General features: G+C 44.0%; 1 protein-coding gene across 1 annotated transcript in view; it reads left to right on the top strand.

The window, feature by feature from the left end:
* Positions 1 to 23,833, top strand: part of ZNF652 (zinc finger protein 652) — a 58,164-nt gene that overhangs the window by 20,256 nt on the left and 14,075 nt on the right. Inside the window, exons 2-4 of the mRNA XM_059727046.1 lie at positions 9,176 to 10,323; positions 21,359 to 21,506; positions 22,388 to 22,503. Coding sequence (XP_059583029.1) covers positions 9,415 to 10,323; positions 21,359 to 21,506; positions 22,388 to 22,503 — 1,173 coding nt within the window. The 5' untranslated portion in view covers positions 9,176 to 9,414. The remainder of the gene's footprint in view (positions 1 to 9,175; positions 10,324 to 21,358; positions 21,507 to 22,387; positions 22,504 to 23,833) is intronic.

Raw genomic sequence — 23,833 nt, 5'->3', positions numbered from 1 at the left:
CTTAGACATGTCAAGATTTTGGGTTTGCAGCTAAGGGGTTAAGAAATTTTGACTACTCCTGGCTAAGCATATGTTTGGTGTAATTTTCTGTCCTGTACTGCTCTGCCCCCCCCCCCTTCCCCTCCCCCCCCCCCCAAGGGTTGACTTTTATTTCTTGTGATTTGTTTTATGTGAAGTTAATGGATGTAAGTCCAACATGGATGAGATTCAAAAAAGAGAAATTTTCTGTATTTGAGTTCCAACTCTGGAATATTGTATGCCAGCAAGACTTTTAGTGACTGCTTAGTGAATTAAAGTTGGTAGTGAACTTAAAGATAGAGTTGGCTACTGGGATTACTTAATTTCTCCTTGATCAGAACAATATTTTAGTCTTCACATCTTTAAATTAAAAATCACAGTGCTTATATGCAAAGAGTTGATAGTTGAGAAGAAAACTTCAAAACTCAAATCTCCCCCTTTGTTATAGTGAGATAAATGCAAGCTTTCATAAGGAAGTGATCTAGAGTCTACCGAATTGATGTCAGGAGTGCTCAACCCCTGGCCCATAGGCCAAATACAGCCTGCTAGGGGTCCCCATGGGTCGGGAAGTTTGGTGGCTGGGGAGCAGTGGAAGCTCTACCCAGATCCAGCCCTGTCATGCACTTAGATCAGAGCCAGGCCCATGCCTTGCACATCTTGGTTGAGCTGGGCTCCTTTCTCCCATCCTCCCTGCACCTCCAGATCAGGGCTGTCACAACCCAGTGATTTTGGTGCCTCAGCACGGTGGAATTTTCCCACCACATGAGAGCCTCTTGCAAAGTAAAGGTTTTCTGTTGCAGCAGAAAACCCCCGGTGCAAGAGAGTTCCTGCCATTCGAATGCAAATTTGTGTCCCGTTATTGGCCAGCTCTAAATTATTCCCACGTGGCGGCTAGTAATTGGCTTGCTTGCTAGCCGTTTAAAAATTTGCGCGACTTCCGCCCAAGTCGGAGAACTTTGAGCACGCTGCAGAGTGCTTCTAAAAGAGATCTGACTTGCGGCTGAGCTGATCGATAGACTGATCACCTATTGATTCTTCTCCCCGTCATCGAGTGCAATCCCAGACGTACCCTATTCCCACCGGCTTGATTTGTAGACGGATGAGCTAGCCTGAGCCTTATCAGCTGGAACAACTGACATAGTTGTTCAGACGACCGGACCGTTTTCGTCACAACCACCAGCGATGTAAGTAAAGTTTTACAACCATAAAGCTTTCTCGGCCTCTCTATTCACCAGCCCGCCCAACGAATGAACAATTATTAGATCACCTCGAGTCGGCTCTGGCCGTCCGAGACAAGGGCCAGGCTGCTTCCCATGTGTCTGGATCAGGGTGGCTCTGCTCCCACTTCCTCATGCATTAGGATTGGGGCCAGGCTGTTCCCCACCCCCCTCCCTGCATCCAAATTGGGGCTGCACTGTCCCTTCCTTCCCCACCCCTCTTCCCCTGCCATCTCTGCATGTCTAGATTGGGGCTGAGCCCCTCCCTGCCCCCTAGACTGCTGGATCATGGTTGGGCTGCACAGACCCTGCAGTGGGATTTGACCTTTGTTACGCCAGCCCCATATGCTGGATTGAGCCCACTGGCCAGGTCTAGTGGGCATGACGAATAGGTCCAAGGAGGTAATACTTCCCCTCTATCGGGTGCTGGTCAGACCGCAGTTAGAGTACTGCGTGCAATTCTGGGCGCCGCAATTCAAGAGGGATGCGGATAACCTGGAGAGGGTTCAGAGAAGGGCCACTCGTATGGTTAAGGGCCTGCAGACCAAGCCCTACGAGGAGAGACTAGAGAAACTGGACCTTTTCAGCCTCTGCAAGAGAAGGTTGAGAGGCGACCTTGTGGCTGCCTATAAGTTCATCACGGGGGCACAGAAGGGAATTGGTGAGGATTTATTCACCAAGGTGCCCCCAGGGGTTACAAGAAATAATGGCCACAAGCTAGCAGAGAGCAGATTTAGATTGGACATTAGGAGGAACTTCTTCACAGTTCGAGTGGCCAGGGTCTGGAACGGGCTCCCAAGGGAGGTGGTGCTCTCCCCTACCCTGGGGGTCTTCAAGAGGAGGTTAGATGAGCATCTAGCTGGGGTCATCTAGACCCAGCACTCTCTTTCCTGCTTATGCAGGGGGTCGGACTCGATGATCTATTGAGGTCCCTTCCGACCCTAACATCTATGAATCTATGATAGTCCTGTCATTGTTCATCTGTCCTGCTGGTTGAAAAATTCAGGTACCACTGATCTAGACATTTCTGTCTTTGCAAAGTAAGCCCCTAGTCTTTATGGTTAAAAATAATCTTCCAGATGCCTGCAGAGTCTGTCAGTTTTCACTGACGATATTGGTGACCCTAGGGTACAGCATTGATAAATTGGATAAGTCTATGGGCTGGATTTGGCCTGTGGGCTGTATCTTGCTAATCCCTGCCATAAGTGGTTATGGAGTGCCCTGCAATGCACGTGTCTTTCATGGGAGCCACCAGACACAGTCCAGGAAGAAAGAAGTATGCCATATCTCTGTCCCTCCCCCTGCCTCCCCTTACCACCTTGTGTTTCCAGCTCACTTGCAGAGCAAGCATCCAGCTGGGAATATAGGACATATATGAATACCTTATGGACAGCCCTGATAAGCAGGAATAACTATGTTGTACTTCTCATCTATAAATCACAAGATATTTTACAAAGGTGGGATAAGCATTATCCCTGTCTTACAGATGGGGGTGGGAAACAGTTGGAGAGGAGGACAGTTGTACAAGGTCACAAAATGAGTCAGTGGCAGAAATAAGACTAGAACGTAGCTTTCCTAGCTATCAAGCTGGTTCCTATTTACTGTGCTAATCTGAGTTCTTGTGCTTTAAAAACTGTAGGCATTAGCACTGTGTATGTTTGATTTAGACTGTTTATTTCTAACAGCTCATCTTGATTGGAAGTTACATAATTATTTTAGACTTCCTTGCTGGGCAGATTTTTCTTTTATTAGTGCAGATAGCATAAAGAAACATAGTTTTTCTTTTATAAATAACAGCATTGCATGAAATGCTGCTCCCACATACATGCGTCCTCCACCTACACGTTTGTCTCCAAGTTGAGTTGGTACACTTTTGTTTCAGCATTTGATGCCTAATGCTTGTAAATTCACATCTTAGGCTTTCTGGTGTAGTGTGAGATTTTACAAATTCCCTAAATGCTGGGAATTTGACCCTAAAGGTCAAGGGTCAAACCCAATCTGGCCCTGTGGGTTAGGGTTAGGACGGGCTGAGCAGCACAAGGCTAGTCCATGGGCTAGATCAGGCCCACAAATCTTCTCCTGCTCCCCAAATGCTGAGTCAGTCACACAGCATCCATTCCAGCTAGTCCACAACCCATGCTGTCACGTATTGCCTGCTTCACTGGTCTGTGTGCAGCATGGATCACAGACTGGCTGGAACAGGCTCCATGTGTGGCCCGCATCCCAGCCCAGCTGGGGTTGGGGGTGCCACATCTGGACTGGACTGGACTGGCTGAAATGGGCGCCACACGTAGTGCAGTCCTAGACCAGCCAAGGCAGGTGATGTGTATTGATAGCATGGATCCTGGAGTGGACACCATACGCAGCACGTTCCCATCCCTGTGCGCTGAGCGGGTCCAGTGTGCACTGCATGGGTCAACTTGGACCCAGGGACAACACTGGGGGCAGGGTATCGGGGCTCCATGTGATTGATCTGGCCCATGAGCTTTATCTTTGACACCCCTGTGGGTGCCTTCACTTGATTCAATTTATATTCATGATAAAGCCACTGGTCCAGAGTTAGTCAGACACATTCCCACAAGAATTGTTTTGGGCCTGGGCCAATCCTTGTACTTTTTAAATAAAACTATTGTTTTCATTTATAATGCGATGATAAAAGATTCTTTTTGGAGCCTAACCTGCACAGCAGCTTGAAGCTGAATTTCAGTTTAAGAGAAAGTAGACCTTTTCTACTGACATATTTTGGCAAAAATTGCTCATATTTTGGCATTTTTATTTTAAACTGTTGTTTCTTCACTCCATCAATCAGCTGATGTAGTTCATTGTGTGTATTAGACTTTTGCTTTATCAGCTTTTTGTAGTAGCAGTTAGAAAGATAATCTTGTTCGAAAGTTGTGGGTCCCTTGAGAGAGTAGCAAGTGGTGTATTCAAAGTGAAAGTAGGTTGTTGCTTTTGCAAAGTGAAGTGGTTTAAGACCAAACATCTTTTGATGCAGCTCAGTGTGTCCTTTTGCTTTTGAAGTGGTAATATATTCATGCAGAGTGGTTTTATTATATAGAAAAATCCTAAAATGAGAAGAGGTGAAACAACTCAGTATAAAGGAAGATGAGAATACCTCCATGTCCAATGTAAAAGGGTTTTCAGTTGGTTCAGTTTTACTAACAGCATTCTCAGACTTCCAGATTTAGTCATGTAACTCGAGAACTGTTTAGTGAGTTGATGTGATGAAATAACCAAGCATCTTTTTCTACAGAACATTGCTTTTTTCTAGACTTTATAACAGCACACATCCTTCCCTCCAGCAAAACTTCCTGTAGTAGTGGGTTATACGGCTTCGTTATGCAGAGCACTTTGTAAGAAACTCTTTCTACCTTGTCATTTTTCAGTTGAACCTTTGCTTTCTTCCACTTTTTGTAGAGTGCTTACTTTTTATTCTGGAAGTTATTGGTGACATGTCAACCTTAGTGGAGCCATCACTAGTTTAATGAATTCCATTTTACCTCCTGTTCTCCCTGAAGACGACATGGAGTTTGTCTTTTTTTCAGCTACTTTAACTGAACTGTGTATAAGACAATTGAATAGAGAAATGAAAAATATACTTTCTTCTTTCTATAAATTACTTTCAAATATGCTTGGAATGAAATTACCATATCTGTGGGTTAGAGAATGGAAATGTATTATAATATACAGCTGTAATATAGTGTTACTTTCTATTTATGTTAAGTTTTGGCAGGCTTTTTCCATTGAAACAGCGCAGATTTCATTATCAGCTCTGCTAAATCAAAGGTACTCTACTTTTACCTTTAGAACTAGCTTTAGATATGAAAAACTCTTTTGTAACCTAGCCATAGAGGAAGTTTTTCTAATTCCAGGAGTAGTGGTTGGCTTTTCTGGTTCTGGTTCTCCTCCTGCCTCTGATTGGACTTTCAAAGCTGTTTAGTTCCATCCTCCTCTCCTTCCCCAGTCTATGGGCATCCATTCTTTACTTGGCTTTTAGTGCTCTTGTCTGGAAATGTAACATCTCCAGACAAGAGCACTTTTACATCTGTGTTAAAGACTCACGTCTACGTCTGTTTTCATCCCTCTAATGAAATATGTTGGCTTGTCTTTCTAATATTGTGCTGCTAGAAGTGTCATCTTTTGGATGAGAAATAAAGTTAATTGCCTTCAGAGAGCACATGGAATCTTGCAGGAGGAAGTAGAAATGTTAACTCATCAAATTCTAGCTTGGCTACTTGCAAGTGAAATACAGATGTAGAGAATGTGGTGGTGTTTAGTTCCTGCACTGAGAAATGATTGATTGGGAAGGAGAATAGCTTAGGTAGAAAAGAATAAAGTGCTTGAAATAAAATAGATATTACATGAGGAGTCTGTGAGGTAGAAACAAGTAACTGGATGCCATGTCCTCGGGTTTATTTCTGTAAAGTAAAAGCATTTTCATGCAAATTCTGTGTTTGTGGGACTGTCATTCAGTATGCAACGACTATAGTTAATCAAATATAAGACAACCCTGAATACAAAAGCACCTCTCCCCCCCCCCGCAATTAGTTTATATATAGAAAATGTATACCTTGGCAGCATGGCACTTCCTCCTGTGCCAGGTCATGCCCATTGGGCTACAGAGATGGCTCCTGCCTGAAGCTGGTTCAGCCCAGCTGCAGCCCTGTGCCTGTTGTGGGCACAAAAATCAGGGGGGGCATGTGCTCCCCCCCTCCTCCCTGTGCATTGCTTCTGCTCCCCCAGCCTCCTCCCTATCGCCTGTGCCCCTCCCACCCCATCCCCTTTGCCTCCAACCCTGTAGACTTACCTGGCAGGAGCTGTGGGAGCTGTTCTTCATCACACTGCCTGGCTGCCATGTTCATGTGTGCACGTGCATGTGGCACCCTCTGCGTCCCATTTCCCCCCATCCTCAAGTAGCACCTTGCAGTCTGGAACTCTACTAGCCTACAGGGGGAAACCTATGTTTTTTTCCTCCTTTAAAGGAGAAAAGTCATGTTTTTCTGCAGCAAACAGAGAACCTGGATCCCTGGTCATGAGTCCTGGGATCCTCAAAAAATGTATCTGTGTATGAGGTGCAGGGCAGCATTCTACCTGATGGGGGGCCACATTAATAAATCATATGCAACAGGCTGAGAGAAGATGTGACAAGGATTCTGGGTGTACTGTGTGGGGCCCCATTTTCATAGACATTAGGATTTCATAGACATTAGGGCTGGAAGGGACATTGGAAGAGCATCAAGTCCAGCCCTCATTTGGTGATATTTGCCAGACATTTAAGGCTGGTGAAGTAATGGGAATCATTTTGGGAAAGAAAAGTGTAGCTCAGCTGTGGGAGTGAGGAGGAGGTCAAAATGTATGCAGTGTAGTGGCTCACTGAAAAAAAGTTTGCACTGAGGGGGACTGCACTCAATGGGCACTACCATATAGCTTGTTGTGGTGGACTGTACTAACTTATAGGCCTGTGTGAAGCAGCTAGTATTCGCTTTAGATTCGGATTCAGCCGATTCGGGGGACAGTGATTCGAATCACTGAACCAATTCAGTCAAATCTGATTCAGCGATTTGGATGCTGCCAAATCTCCAAATCACACAGGCTTCATTCCCCGCTTACTCCCAATAGCTTCCCTGCCCAGCCTCAGGTCCTAGCTCTTTGGTGGGGGGGGGGGGGGATACTCACTGGCTTCTGCCGGGCAGGGAGCGATCCTCACTGCCCTGCACTACTTGGGGGGGCTCTGCCATGAGCCCCCTGACCCCTGCCCACTCTCGCAGCCTCCCCATGGCTGCCATAGTCTCACCCACCATGGAGCCAGGGGAAGGTACCTCCATCAGCTCTGTGGTCTTGCCTACCCTGGCAGTTCCACGTAGAGAGCAGAGCCTCCTTGTTAATTGCAGCAAGACTAGGGAGCCTGGGGAGCCGTTCTTACCTGGGGTGCCTAGTCTCGTCATGCAGCAGAGTGAAGCGGCTGGGGGTTAACACCCAGGGGCTCCACTCTTGGCTCAGAGTTGCCAAATTAGGAGTGCCTTGAGATCCTTTCAAGGGTGTCAGATAACATTAGCACTTTAATTTTACAAACATAATTAACAAGATAAACCCACAGATTTCAAAAAAGAATCCATAGTGTTAAAAACCTACTCTGCTGGGGGGTTTTCTGAGTTCTTTGCAACAGAAGAATTGCTCTATTTTTTTTATAGTATAAAAATGAGTCAAAATTAAGAGCTGACATTTATTGAGGTGTATCTCAAGTAGCATCTTGTAAAGGGTATTCAAGTGCATCCAGGTCACTGGAGCTAGAGTGGGGGAGACAAACAGCTGCTGGGAAGGAGTGGCTGGGTACTGCCCAGACAGACAGTAAGCACTTACCAAAGCCACGCTAAGCTCTTATGTGGACCTCATCATCCTATTTCAAAGTACTTTGCAAAGGAAGCACAAAATCATCTCTCACATTGGGAAATAGGCAAAGAGACTTTCCAACACCACGAGGCAAGCTAGCAGCAGAGCTGGGGCTGGAACTTGATTCTCCTGACTGTGACAGATCAGAATGTGAGCTTAAATGACACTGTTCCTTGCCTGTTTAGTCCCTTTTATCATGTGAAAAATATCAAGGATGGCATAGTGCCATGGAGACTTCTTTCGTTCCTTCCAGGCCACAGCTGAGGCACATGGGTGGAGGTCTGCCCTGTGTCTGCCTATGGTATACCTACTGTGTGGATAAATTCAGGATTTAATTCTTTAGGGCACCTTTAACCAGCCCTAAATCAACCAGAGAAAAAGCATTTTTTCTTGCTGAGTCTCCTTACTCCTTTTACCTCCTTCTTCTCCATCTCTGAGCTAGATGCCCTCCCTGGCAGACTCCCCCCTGCCCTCCTTCCTTCCCTCTCCCACCTCCTGCCCAGCAATAGATTCCTGGCTCCTATCCATCCCTCTAGTGGCAAGTCACAGTTGTGCAGGTCTGAGATGTCATTAAGACTTCGCCTGCGACTGCTCTGAAACGGTTCTGGCTTTGACAGCATATAACATTCCACAGATTTGAAAATACTTTAAAGATAACCTGTAACAACACCCTAAATTGTTCCGTAGAACTTTTCTTTCTGGCTATCAGTGTTTTATAGAATAGCATGTGCATGGCATTTTTCACATAAGGTGTTTTTTTTTAATTTTGTTGTTGTAATTCTTTGTAATCCTGTAAAATTGCCTCCTAATTGATGAAGGAAAAAATGGGTTTGTTAAATTACTGCAAACTTTGAATTAACAGAAATATTAAGTCCCCCTGCCTGACTAAATATTATTGGAAAATTCATGTGGGTGTAGTTTGAGGGTTATTGCAAGACTTCTAAGACCTTAAGTAGGTACTGAATCTATAACAAAGCTCTTGCTATAAAATTCACTTCCCTTTTAAATTCATTGAGCTTAAATGTGCAACATGAGCCATAATTTTTATAGTACCCTACTTATGCATTGCATTGGCTTTTAGGAAAATAAGTTTATATTATAAACTCCAGTTTATAATGTAAAAAAAAAAAAAAGAGAGAAAAGACAAAAAAATATGTATTTTGGGGCCTTAGAAGGGATGCCACCAGACATTATAAACAAAAGCAGCACACAATCTGTTCATTTCACATTGCTTTTCATCCAGATATTCCTATTTAAGCTATAGTTCTGATTGTGTCCCAGCTTTACATCTTTGGGTCTATTTAGTCTCTCACCTGTCTTTGATATTCTTGGGGGTCACTTGAGATCTGCACGAGCCAGTAATCAGTTAGATTAAGATTTTCTTTTTAACTATCAATATGAGTAGATCACTAAGCCCAGTAATAAAGAACTTTTATTGCAGATCCTGAATTCTGCCTAAATTTATAGTTTGGAAGTAAACTAGTAATTTGGGGATAAACGTCCTCAATCATCTTTAAAATGCTGATTTAATTTTTTTCTGCTCTTTGCAGATAAAATGTCTGGAGGTTCATTGACGACTTTCTTCAGAAGAATAATTACTACTGCTCTGATCTTGCCATAATACCAGAATTCCATGACCTATGCTTCAGTGCTAAACACCAGGAAAGAATCATACTTTGGCCATTCTGTGTAGGTGGAGCAGGCCTCATTGCTGAAAGCCCATCCTGTTTTAAAGCTGCTTATTTGGTTTTCTAGGATCAAAGGTGCTCAATGAATCGGAGCCCCCCCAATGAGTCAAACAACCAATTCTTGCCAACAGCTGGTTGAAAACTGTGCCGTGCATGTAGCAGGAATGGCGCAAGAAGATAGCCATCGTGGTCAGGTGCCACCCACTTTTTATCATGGTGCCAGCCAGGAACTTGATCTGTCCACCAAAGTATACAAAAGGGAGTCAGGAAGTCCTTACTCTGTGTTGGTGGATACCAAAATGAGTAAACCACATCTCCATGAAAGAGAGGAACAACCATATTTCAGGGAGAACAGATCAGTAGGAGAGGTCCGGGCTGTGAAAGAAGATAGAGAAAACTCTGACGACTCTGAGGAGGAAGAGGAGGAAGAAGATGAAGTGACTTACAAAAGGGAGCAGATTATAGTAGAGGTAAACCTTAACAACCAAACATTAAATGTATCAAAAGGGGAGAAGGGTGTCCCCTCCCAATCCAAAGAGACTGCTGTTCTTAAGACCAGCAGTGAGGAAGAGGAGGGTGACAGTGGGGAAGAGGCTACTGAAGACAGTAATGATGATGAGGAAAATGAGAGGCAGAAGAAAAAAGAGAAAAGAGTGGAGAAAGTTAGTGTTGCACAAAGGAGAACAAGGAGAGCTGCTTCTGCTGCAGCAGCCACAACTTCCCTATCGCCCAGAACTACAAGGGGCCGTAGAAAGAGTGTGGAGCCCCCCAAACGTAAGAAGAAAGCTGCAAAGGAGCCCAAGGCACCTGTGCAGAAATCAAAGTGTGAAGAAAAGGAGACTTTGACCTGTGAGAAGTGCCCCAGGGTGTTTAACACACGCTGGTACCTGGAGAAGCACATGAACGTCACTCACAGGCGCATGCAGATCTGCGACAAATGTGGGAAGAAATTTGTTCTAGAAAGTGAGCTGTCCCTTCACCAGCAAACAGACTGTGAAAAAAACATTCAGGTAGGTTTGCACACCTGCTTGCCAGATTTCCATACCTTCTGTCGTGCCCTGGATACAGCTAGTGGACACCTCAGAGGGGGAAATCTTTTTATAGAGACCAGGTCCTAACTGAGACCTGCCTCTACCTTAACACTTTTTGGTGTCTGCCAAAGGAAACAAATTGTAGGGTTAGAGGGTGCCACTGTTCTCTATGGTAGCAGAGTTGTTCTTGTAAGTAACTACACTATACAGAAAATGCAAAATTGCTTTTTAACATGCCAGATACAAGAATAAATGAGTTAAAAATGTGCAGCACCCCTGAAAAAATAGAAACTGATATTTTTCAGAGGGGTTGAGCACCTGCAGTTTCCACTAGCGTCAGTCAAAGCTTCAACACCCTTGAAAACCAGTCACACAAATTATAAAGGTAAGATTTCAGGAAAGAACAACATTTTGACTTGCGGGGTGGGGCATGGGAACCAACAGTGTAAAGAATGTTGACTGAGGCAAACTAGTGACTTGAAAACGAATACCTTCAAGATGTAAAAAGTGTTAGTTTAAAAAAAAAAAAGCTTCACTTTCTGACACTTTCTGGATTCATTACATGTGTATGATTTACAGTGGTGTCTTTATAAACATAAGTATGTGGAAGCTCAGCTGATGATAAATACAGGAAGTAAAGCTGTTCATAACTTGCTCACATCTATTGTGCAAAATCTAAATAATACAATAATCAACCTTTTGAATTTGTTATGAAAGAGATCCATCTCCCCACTATTTATTATGCACACTAATAGAATTCTTTGCTCCAAAAGAGCCATTTTGAAATATAAATTATGAAAAAAAAAAATTGAGGTTTGTGATTTGCACTGTACTCATAACAATATATGTGCTCACATAACCAGGGGCATTTCTATTTGATCTGGTGACTTGATCTTGCTTTGTCGCCTTGTTGAAGTAAACTTAATACAGCGCTGCTGCCTAGTGGCAAAATAAACCTATTACCTAGAATAAAGACCTTGAATTCAGTTTTTATGTAGTTGAAACATTAAAAGACCAGTGGACCAAGTAAGTTATTCTTGTCTAATGAGTTGTCTCCAAATGTCAGTTTTCATTTTAATTTTTTGAGTGTATGTGGGGGAGGGTATATTGAAATGTGACAAGTCAAATGGAAAACTAAAGGAGCTTGAAAATAGTGTTAGCCAAGGAATTTGGGTTCCTGTCTATAAAACATATCTTAACTTTTGGTACAGCACCTAGTAATGTTTTTACCTTTGCTAAGAATTTGCTTGTATAGTCTTTAAATTGCTTTCTCTTTTTATTTTAAATTGGAGTTCTGGATCTTTCACTAGCATGTAGGTTACACTGTTAGAAAAGGACAAGGTTGCATTTACTTTATTTATGAGTCTTCCTACATATTAAACATTTTCTGCTGTCTATTTGGTAGAGGCACATTACAAGGTATGCTTATGACTGCATTGTGTTGCCTTAGATTTCTGCTCATAGGAAAGAGATAAAAGGAAAAAATTAATTTGGGTACTTTGCAGTTAGGTCCCTACTATTCCTTCCCTGGCTCCATGTTTAACCTCCCCCCCTCCCTGCCCCTTGAGGCTTTGAAGAGTAACCAAGAGTACCGTATACAAAGCTACAAGATGCAGTTGGGATTGCTGATGTATAGCAGGTCCATGGAAAAACAGTGCCCTTTGAAGTAAAAGTTGCAGCAAATATGTTTGGTTCATTCTTAATTTGGCAACTGGCTGAGAATTTAAACAGGTTGCAGATCAGCTGGGTATGAATGATCTGGTTTCTGCTGTCCTGTCTGTTCATCAGTAGATCTCAAAACATTTTACAAAGGAGGTTGGTTTGACTGTCTCCACTACGTAATAATTGTCAGGCAGTGCTGTACTCAAATGCTCCAAACTTTTTTTGTATAAACTACATCTGTACCAGAGTAGTATAGTTGACCTAGTGTTGAGAGGCAGAGCTTTGTTGGTACACATGCACTACCACAGTAGATTGGTTACATTGCTTCTGGTTGGGATGAAGTGTTTGTGGATCACATCAGGGCAGCACTGCCTTGCTGCTTGGCATGGTGATTGAGTAGTGTAGGCCAGCATTTCTCAACCTGTGTGTCGCAAGCCAAAAATGGGTCACAGTAGTATATGAGAGGGTCATGAACAAACTTTAAAAATAGATTCTCCTTTAAGGGAGAAAAATGTGGGAAACCATGGGTTTTTCCTTGCAGGCTGGCAGAGTTCCAGCCTGCAAGGGGCTGTTTGGGGGGCCCCCATGCCCACCCCACACATACTCCTACCCTACACACAGGAGGTCTGGGGGTGGGGAGCAGCAGGTCAGCAGTGAAGGGCCCTGGGTTGGGACTGGCCATCAATGTTTACAAATGGGTCCTGGTACAAAAAAGGTTGAGAAGCACTGGTGTAGATGATATAGCAAAGGGACTTGTCTGCTGAGTGATAGTGGACCAGTGACAGAGTGGGGAATAGAAACCAGTTCTATTGAGTTCCAGTCCCATGTTTTATGTCATAAACCAGACTGGGCTTTAAAAATTGAGCTAACAGCAAGTTAGACCATTTGACTCCACAAATTTCAGAATCGTTTTCCTTAAGACCTTGTCTGCTCTTTGGAGCAGCCATAATTCAGCCACTGGTGACTGACATTTGCTGTATCTGCGTCAGAGCTTTTAAATATAGACAAAGCAAATCTGGATTTCACCAGTTACAAGCAGAGTGACCTCAATTGGTTCTAACCCCTTCTTATTCTTGTCTACATGCAAGGGATGGGCTTGGTACATAATATCCAGTTTCTGGCTGTTGATGACTGAAATGGGGCCATTGCCAATGGTAGGAGGAGGCTTTAAGAGTGGATATGAAGTCACTCCTGGAGCCAGAAGTGCTGGGAAAAGGTTTGACTATGAAGCTATAACTAAGCAGGCCATGAGAATAACCAGACATTGAGAAGCTATGTTGTTAAGTGCTTGGATAAAACTTTGTCTGTACCTGATAGTATAGGGAAAAAATCAACTAGTTCTACTAACTCATCTGCATCTGGTATCAAGCTGCCAAGTAAACCTGCTTCTCAGTAGGTATAAATGACTTGGTAATAAAAAGCTCTAGAAATCACTGGAACTTTGGCTCCAGTAAGAGCACTTTACAGAGGTTGGAATGCAAAGCACTCTTACTGAGGATGGAGGTATACTGCCAGAGTTGTATTTTGTATCAGTCTCTCTCCTCCCCGATTTAAAAAAAAAAAAAAAAAAAAAAAAAAAAAAAAAGCTATACCTGTAAAGTCTTTTTAGTATAATTATGTCTCTACCCTTTGTTTTTCCCAGCATAGCTGTCAGGATTACAGTTTCTTACATTCCTCATTGATATATCTGTGCCAGAAGCAGTCTATTATAGCCTTGTCCTATTAATGAGTAGTGCCACATGCATTCAAATGATTGATAGATCCAGTATGATATTTTTTCTTAAAATTCTCCGAAGTAAACGATAGCTCTCCAATTTCAGTGAAGCCAGGAGCTGCAGATGGAACCAGTATGTGGCCCCTTGGGTACACACTGTATGGGCCACACAGATTGCCTCCTGCCCCTTCATGCAGATTGTGCCAGCAGCACATGCCCCTTCTCTCTGCTACACAAGTAGCACAGGGCCCTCCCCTGTCACACAATAGAGGAAGAGGACACTGCTAGGGCCCATGGGCCCTGGCCTAAGAGAATAGAGGCTTCTGTGATTTTCTGTAATAAATCAGAAAGAAAAATGAAAAATTACTGTGTATCTACATAAAAGTAAGGTATTGGTAGCATCACTTAGCACTTCTGGAATTTTGAGTGAATGATAAATGGTTTAGATGCTGGCATAAATGTGAAACTCATTGCCCTTGAAAAAGAATTGCATGTATTTGTATATAAAATATAAAAAAAACCCCTAAAGGTTTTGCTGCATTTGCCTGTCTGTCAGCTAATTAGAAAAATCCTTGTATTTCAGTGAATTATTTCAAGACCTCTTGATATAGCAGAGACTATTTAAATATATATCGAAAGGGTGTAGCTGTCATTAAGGTAGCTTGGTTAACAGCAGTCAACCTTTTAAAATTGTCATCAGGAATTTATAAATGGAATTAACATATGGTATATAATGGACATCTGAAAGTGCGGGTCAAAACTGCATGTTCAGATGCTTACCACTTGGGAAAGGGGTCGTTAGTCCGGAAAGTTAGTCTTTTGACCACTGCTGTCAATATGTTTATATTGAACATAATGGGCTAGAAACCAAAATTACACTTGGAAGAGTGACCAGGCCATTTAAGAGCTTACATATAATTGAAAATGAAATCTGAAGTGCACAAGTCACTTTTGAAAATGAAGCGTAGGCTGCCATGTTACTTGGGTCACCCCGCCACCGAGACCTGTAGGCCCCAGGGGAGGCGCACCCAGACCTAGGGTCAGTGAGGATCTAGTCAGGGAACTTCTAGAGGGTCTGTACATATTTAAATCAGCTGATCCTGATGATCTCCACCCCAGAGTGCTGGGGGAATTAGCAGAGGTTATTGCAGGACCCCTGGCATGGCTTTACAAGCACTCGTGGTACTCTAGTGTGGTGCCAGAGGACTGGAAAAGGGCCAGTGTGGTTCCCATTTTCAAAAGGAGGAAGGAGGACCCAGGAAACTATAGGCCAGTTAGTCTTACCTTGATCCTGGGTAAGCTTTTTCAGAGAATTATCATGGCACATGTCCATGAGGGGCCAGCAGGGGAGATTATGCTTAGGGGCAACCAGCACGGGTTCATTAAAGGCAGGTCCTGTCAGACCAACCTGGTGACCTTCTATGACCAGGTCACAAAATCTTTAGATGCAGGGGTAGCAGTAGACGTAGTCTTTCTGGACTTTAGGAAGGCCTTCAACACTGTCTCTCACCCCATTCTCATTAAAAAAACTAGGGGACTGTGGCATCGACACCTACACAGTCAAATGGGTCACTAACTGGCTGGAGGGCTGCACCCAGAGAGTGGTGGTGGACAGGTCATTTTCGACCTGGAGGGATGTGGGTAGTGGGGTCCCCCAGGGCTCAGTCCTCGGGCCTGCACTGTTCAACATCTTCATCAGTGACTTGGACGAGGGGGTAAAAAGCACCCTGTTCAAATTTGCAGATGACATTAAGATGTGGAGGGAAGTAGGCACGCTAGAAGGGAGGAATAGGCTGCAATCGGACCTAGACAGGCTACAGGGGTGGGCGGATGAGAACAGGATGGGTTTCAACACTGACAAGTGCAAGGTGCTGCACCTGGGGAGGAAAAACCAGCAGCAGACCTACAGGCTGGGGAACTCCCTTCTCATCAGTGCAGAGGCAGAAAAGGATCTTGGAGTCATTATTGATGCCAAAATGAACATGGGCCACCAATGTGAGGATGCAGTCAGGAAGGCCCAACCATACCTTGTCATGCATCCACAGATGCATCTCAAGCAGATTCAAGGAGGTGATCCTCCCTCTCTATGCGACACTAGTCAGGCCACAGTTGGAGTACTGTGTCCAGTTCTGGGCGCCGCACTTCAGGAGGGATGTGGATAGCATGGAGAGGGTCCAGAGGAGGGCCACCCGCATGATCAGGAGTCAGCAGGGTAGGCCCTATGAGGAGAGGCTAAGGGACCTGAACCTGTTCAGCCTCCACAAGACAAGGCTGAGGGGGGAATCTTGTGGCCATTTACAAACTAGTCAGGAGGAACCGGCAGACATTGGGAGAATTCCTGTTCCCCCGAGCACTACCAGGAGTGACAAAAAAATAATGGTCACAAGCTGGCAGAGGGTAGATTCAGGCTAGATATCAGGAGGCGCTACTTAACTGTCAGGGCAGCTAGGGGCTGGAACCAACTTCCAAGAGAAGTGGTGCTGGCTCCTACCCTGGGGGTCTTTAAGAGGAGGCTGGATGAACACCTTGCTGGAGTTGTTTGACCCCAGTACTCTTTCCTGCCATGGCAGGGGGTTGGACTTGATGATCTGCTCAGGTCCCTTCCAACCCTACCAACTATGAAAATTTTATTTCTGTAGCCATTTTAAAGTTAGCAGAATGTGGTTGTTTGCCTCCATGTAATGTGATGGTTGTAGTCCTTATAAACTCTAGAACTGGGTCTCTGTGTAATGCTATTAATACAGCTACATCAATAGCTGTGTCTTGTGTTCCATAATCTAAGACTTTGCAACAACAGAGGCAAGCCAATTTTTAAAAACAAAGATTGCATAGACTTGAGCCAAACAAAGCTTTTTCTAAGCTAACAATAAAGTTGCAATGGTGTCACATATCTATATAGATACAGTTTACAATAGTGCAGTGCATTTTACATTGATGCATCTTGCCTCTAATTATTTATTTATTTATTAATTGGTTGTATTACTGCAGTACCTAGGAGTTTAGTTGTGGACCAGGGTCCTGTTGTAGAAACACCACAACACAGAATGATCCCTACACATGGGGAACTTGGTAGGGTAGGCTGTAGGGCTGTGCGAAGCTTTGGTCCCTGATTCGATTCAGCAGAGATTTGGCCCAGTTCAGTGGCTGAATCTCCAAATCCGAATCAAATCAAAGGACCCTTTAATCTCTCTGAATTGATTCAGAAAGCTTCAGAGATTTGGATATAGACACAGCTTTAAATGTTTTTTCTACATACCTCTAGGTGGCAGATGGCTTGTGAATCCTGCGATGCTGGGACGCATGGAGTGTCCCACAGAAGCGCGGGGGGCTCCCCAGCACACTTGTCCATTTCCAGGTCTGCTGCCCAGAAGCACTTCTGGTCCACTTCTGGGTCCACCGGGGAGTGCTCAAGGGGGCCCTCCATACCTCCCTCGGCTTGACAGCTGATGCCTCCTGGGTCTGGGGGGGCACCTGGGTTCACCCCATGGCCGATCCCCAAGACAGAAGGGCACGGGGAGGCCCCCACATGCTCCCCAGTGGACCCAGAAGTGGACCAGAAGTACTTGGCTGCTGGGACAATGGAAAGAAATATAAACAGCAATGTGTCTAAAACACAGAAGGGGCTAGTAATAGCAAAGGGTAAATTAATTATTCAAACTGATTAGCAAATGGATTTAAATGTGCAGAGACAACCTGATCTGTTGTAAGAAACAGCTGTCTGTGAGCCAATGGTTCATCTCCAGCCTGTCACTTACTTGCTAAGAGATGTTCAGCAAGTTACTTACTTTCCTTGTGTCTCAACTTTATTAGTAGTAAATGAGGAACTGTCTCTTAGAGACGTTGTTTGGTTAATGACACACACAGCTGTAAAGATAAGCACTGCAACCTAGGTGCTGAATAACGAGTTCAGCCTGGCCTGAAAATATCCCCAAGACAGACGCATGATCAAGACCCAATCTACAAGAGATCAAGTAGATTGTAAGATGGAAGATATTATCTCCAACTGGAGCAAAAGGAAGCAAGTGGATTCCATGCCTTGCCAGATTGGTTTCTGACTTGAGCATCTTACTGTTTCAGTTGCAACTGTCTGAGGCTGAAGTGCTAGGTTTTCCCTGTAAAAATTTGCAAGACAACTATGCTTTGTGAATTTTAAAATTTCCAACGTTTTGAAGTATCGATCAAACTTTAACTTTTTAAAAATAGAATTTGACTAGCAAAGGCAGTGAAAGTATGTTGGCAGTATACATTGGTTTAATGTATGCATCAGACCTTGTCTAGAACAAGCTTTTTATGGATTCATTACCTAAGTGGCAGTTGGACTGATAAACAGTAAAGACCACTTAGTAAAAACCTAAGATTGGTCTGCATGATGTATTATAGCAATTCAGAAGAGCGCCACTGTCTTCTCCATAAGTTTTTTTTTCGCTTAATATTGTTACAAAATTTTGTATGGTCTTATTAAACCATCTTAATTTTGACTCTGTATAAGCTAGAGTGCTTAGGGTTGGTCATTCATTGAAATGCTGGGCTTACATTTCTCAAAGAGTCTTTTTTATTAAGTCAAATGATTCCTCACCACCTTTTAACATTGTTTTGTTCTCCATTTCCTCCCCCCTCCCCCTGAATGGACTATAAGTTGTTTCTGACATGTCTGCAAGTAGGTACTTGGAAAAGAGAAGGACCTTCTTGGTTGCACGTGTTTGTGTGATGTACCAGATCTTTCTGTTCCAAGTGCAGCACTTTTTCTACTTGTCTTTATTGAACTTAATTTGATTCATTTTGGACCATTTCCCCAGTTTATCAAGGTCAGCCTGATTCCTAATTCAGTCCTCCAAAGTTTCTGCAACTCTACACAGCTTGATTTAATCTGTAAATTTGTTAACTGTCCCATCCTCTAAATCAGGTCTCGCCAACTCCTGAGTGGTTGCACACTTGATGGATCACCCTCCCACCCTCTTTGCCATGCAGGCCTCATGAGCTGCTGCACCCCCAGGATGGGGCCAGGAAACAGAAGCTGAAGAAAGAAGAGAGAATACAGAGATCCTGGTGACCAGTGGCAGCAGGAGCAATGGAAGGATCGATGCATCAGTGAGAGCTCACAGGCCATCAGTTAACTCACTGTGGGCTGCATGCAGCCAGAATTGCCATTTGGACCACCCTGCTTCAAATCTTTAAATGTAGTAAACAATACTAGGCTCAGAACATGCCCCTCTGAGCCCCACTCAGGATCTCCTGCCAAATGGGCAGGAAACAATTGAGGCTACTGCTGTTTGAGTGTGATAATCCAAGTAGTTATATATCCCCTTACTGTATTTCGATCTAGATCAGTATTTTCTCAGCTTACTAATGAGAATGTTATGGGAAACAATGTTTAGCCTTGCTAAAGTTAAGATAAATCACATCTGCTCTCCTTCCATCCATAAAGCCCATCACCTTGTAGAAGAAATAAGAGCATGATTTGCTCTTGCTGAATCCATGTTGACTGTTCTTGATCACATTGTTATCATATGGGTCAGTGATGCACAATATTCTTGGGCTGCAGGCTGTATGAGTGGGGTGGGACTGGTCCATGAGCCAGGTCAGGTGCATGGGATTGGTCTGTAGGCTGACCCAGTGCATGGCCCCAGTCTCACATGTAGGATTGGTCATGCAGCTACAGCTTTCAGAAACATGGCAATTAATGCAGCAACCACCACACCCCTGCTGCCAAGTTTCTGGCCCCTTGGGGCACCCTGCAAGCTACATGACAAGGCTCCATGGGCTGGATCGGGCCCATGGGTTGGGAATTGAGCACCTCTGCTCTAGATGCTTAGAAATAGATTCCTTGATGACGTGCATCTTTCTGGGTTTTGAGGTTGCACTAACCAGTCTGTCATTCCCCAGTTCTTACTTCTTCCTTTTTTAAAGAAGGGTACCGTCTTGCAGAATATAGTGCACTATCTTTGCCAAATTGTTTTAATCTTTCCCCAACATTAGTAGTATAGTACTGCCCGGTTTAAAAAATGCAGTACAGAAGTTAATTGTTCTTCAGCACTCCTCCAGTAATATCCCTATTTTGTTCAGGAAAAATACAAGGCAAAGAATCTGAATTGCTTTAAGATAGAAGTGAATAAGTTTTATGGAAAGGGTAGTACGATAGGTTAGGAGTTTCTTGGTTCAGCAGTCTGTGTGCATAGTATTTGGATTCAAGTATTTGTGGTCCATTCTGGGATACCAAGAGAACTCTTTCACTGTGTGATAAGTGCTTGGTAACCTCATGTTTCATGGCTTTCTCTGGGTGTCTGCATGGGCAGGAAAGATTCCCCCCCCCCACGAGCATTTTATTAGCTTCTAGGGATTTTGTTTGTTTGTTTGCTCCCCCCTCCACTACCCCCCTTCCTCTGAACTACTGGACATAGGCAATGGCTAAATTATGAGTTTTGACTAGGGTATGCTCATGCTTCTGCCAGTCCTAAGAAACCTCCCAGGTATCTGGCTAGAGAGTTTTGGTCTTATCATCAGACCAATTGACAGACTTGAGATCAGGAAGGAATATTTCCCTCAGGTCTGAGACAAGGGCTGTGGAGGCTTTCGCCCATCTTCTGTAGCATGTGGCGTGGTCTACTTCCTGTGATCTTCTGAACATATAGTTAGCAATTCTCTGCCACTTCAGTGGCAGAGCATTGGCAGTGTTTAATTTCTCTTGCTTTTTACTTGTGGCATGTGGTAGCATATTCCTTGTGCTTCTGGTTTTGTGCATGGTGGTTGTGGTGTGCCAATGTTTGAAGTGCACAATTTTTAGGTGTCTTTGGGTAAATGGATGCCTACAAATGCAGAAAACTAGACCTCATGTTGCAAGAGGACCAAATCAGAATTAGGACTTGTGCTTCTCTGGCATCCAGCTGTTTTCTTAATATGTGAAAATAAGTCCATGCTAACTTACCCACCCTATAAAACCACCAAAGAATTGACAGCCTCTGCTTAATGTAAATTAAAGATAAGAATAGCAACATCTGGGAGTGTATTAAATCAGTAGTGAGGGGCCTGCATGTTACCTTCTGATCTTACAATTTCCAGGAACCCAGAGTTCAAAAAGCAAAGAAGTCTGACCATGTATTGCTATCTTTTTGTTCCTGTTGCTGGAATGAGCTGTCTGGGATTGAGACATTGCATCCTTTTCAGTCCTGAGCCATCCAAGATCTAGGCAAAGCCTGAAGTTTTTTAGCTCTATTATTGAAAGACCCTGATGTGGTCAGTCTAAAACTTTGCTTCTTATACTAAGAGACTGAGTTGAGACTGATCCAACATAAGCTGTTCTTGTACATCCCATTGGGTTTTGTAAGCAATTAGTGTAGTAACTGCACTGCTCTTGAGACTTCAGCAGATGGCACCAAACTGCAAATATATTAACTCTTTTTTCTTTCATCCCATTGTACTTTGATGTGTAGTCCTAGTAAATATCTACATTTACCAAATTCATAGAGCAGTAAATATGGACTGATATGCAAACTGATGTAGTATGTATTGTGATGCTGACTGCCTTCTCGTTTGAGGGGTCATTCTTTCTTGTGTGAGCGGATATGAGCCTGATCTCCTGAAACTCACAGCTTTGAATCTTTTTCTGAATTGAACTTTCTTATGTTTGTCCCTTTCATTCAGTGCGTTTCCTGTAATAAATCATTCAAGAAGCTCTGGTCCCTCCATGAACATATCAAGATTGTCCACGGATATGCAGAAAAAAAATTCTCCTGTGAGATTTGTGAAAAGAAGTTCTACACCATGGCCCATGTGCGAAAGCACATGGTTGGTGAGTTCTTGCTGTTTTATGTTTATTCAGACTTCCACCTTGTTGTCTTCCTGGTTTGTACATCTTAATCACTGTTTTTAATAAACAGCATATAACACAGGTAACCCAGTGGCCTTAGCACAGGGATGGGCAAAGTCCAGCCAGTAGGCTGTATCTGGCTAGCAGTGGATTCCATTTCTCAGCAGCCCCTACCTGTGTGGCTGAGGCCAGTTTCCATGGAGACCAGCTGCAGCAGCGCTGGCAGGGCAGGGAGCTGCTTTGGGGCTGGGCTGGGGTTTTGCTGTGGTGACAGCGTGGTCCAGAGCCAGGGCAGAGCCACAAGCTGCAGCCTGCATGGTCCAGACAGGGATGTGCAGGCAGTGGATTGTGGCTGTGCCCCAGCTCCTTGCAGAGGTGACAGGATGGTCCGGAGCCAAGGCAGAGCCGCTGTCCGCTGTCTGCACATCCTTGCCTGGAGTATGCAGGCTGCAGATCATGGCTCTGCTCTGGCTCTGGACCATGCTTTTACCGCTGCAAGATCCCAACCCAGCCCCAGAGCAGCTTCCTGCCCTGCCAGCGCTGCTGGGGCCAGTCTCCACAGAAACCCTGGCCCCCATGCTATCACAGCATGGCTGCTACTGGGGTCTCCATGGAAACCAGCCATACAGGCAGGGGCTGCTGGGAAATGCATCCATCTGCTAGCTGGATCTGCCATTTTGCCCACCCTGCCTTAGCGTGATCAAGGATAGAGAGAAAAAACTAAAAGTGTACATTCATAGTACTGGGAACACCAGATAATATTCACCTCTAAAGAACCAATCTTTCTAGGATTCAAGATTTAGTGAAGTAATGTAGCATGTGGCGTTCTTAATAACTTTTTCTTATACGAAACTGTTTTGCAGCACATACAAAGGACATGCCATTTACATGTGAAACCTGTGGAAAATCATTTAAGCGCAGTATGTCACTTAAAGTGCATTCGTTACAACATTCTGGAGAGAAACCTTTCAGATGTGAGGTGAGGCTGCCATTTTAATGAAGGGTCTTGATGTGGTAAAAGGCTTGTGCAACAAAGTGTCACCACCAGTTTAGAAAGACAAATGGATATGGAAGTGTTTGAGGTGTGAATGTGGTGAAGTTCCATCAAGGCTTGAAAATAAGGCACACTTTGGAGAGCAGAGCATGAGTACTCACAGCAGTAATGCAAAACTGAAATGTTGGGTGAGTTACTTCTGCCTGTCCCTGCTGTCAGGTTTTGAAGCACCCTTGATAGAAAGAATCGAGTCCCAGTCTCTACCACTGCCAACAGCAAAGTAATGTTTAATCTCATTTATTTTACTATTGTTTGAAACAAATATAAGCTGGAACAGTGAAAATAACCACAGACTACTTACTGTATGAGGTCTGCTTCCAGAGAAAGCTATGGAAGCAAAGAAAAGTTAATCTGAACGCTTTGAGGGGAAAAGCAAGAAGCTCTCAGTTTTTCTTGAAGCCAGGAATAAATGGGAGCGAGAGGAGGTATTTTAGACCTCTTATCCAGATATTTTGTTTTTATACCTTAGGAGCAATAAAGGAAAAAACAAAGCTTGCTATTGCTTCCAGCACTAGGAGTGAGGGTAAGGAGGGAGAGGGTGAAACAGAAGACCTTCTTCCCTGCTCCCCACCTCTCCCCATGATTTGGAGGGGATGAAGATCGAAATATACCCAGACACCTACAGGCCAAACCACAAATAGACTTAGAAGAATGCAGACAGTGCTCTGGGAAAAACCCATTGTCTCTTCCCTCTAGCAGCACAGGGAATATACTAGACCAGTGTGCTCAGTCTCTGGCCCACAAAACATGTCGTCTGACTCATGCGTCCCCCCATGGATATGGAAATTTGGTGGCTGCAGAGCATTAATTGTCACTCCCCTGCTTCCAAATTTCCACACCTGTGTGGAGCCCTGCAGGCTGGATGCCATGGTTCTGCTCACTAGATCTGCCAGTGTGCAGTCAGATTGGACCAGCTCTGCGATGCGGACCTAGTGACACTCATTCAGCCTGTGAGTCTGGAAGGTTGAGCACTGCTGTAGTACACACTCACATGAGGTAACCTGTTAGGAGTGGCAATCTTTTATATTAACTTTAAGCCCTAACTTTTCATAACTGTTTTTAAAGTCGTCCCTCCTGAATATACAAGGTAGTGCTCCAAGCAGGGATCCCCTGAGAGTTGTGTGATATATGTATGAATATGAGAGAGAGACTACTGTTTGCAGTGGGATATCTTAGGGCAGGCTTCTGTTGGTATAGGCTCTGTCTGCACCAGTGATTTTGATTGCATAGCTATGTCAGTGGTGGGTTATGATCT

The sequence above is a fragment of the Alligator mississippiensis genome, chromosome 4 (genome assembly GCF_030867095.1).
Source record: "Alligator mississippiensis isolate rAllMis1 chromosome 4, rAllMis1, whole genome shotgun sequence".
Classification (NCBI taxonomy): Eukaryota; Metazoa; Chordata; order Crocodylia; family Alligatoridae; genus Alligator; species Alligator mississippiensis.
Note: the sequence above shows the minus strand (reverse complement) of the source record. Positions and strands in the feature narration are given on the sequence as shown.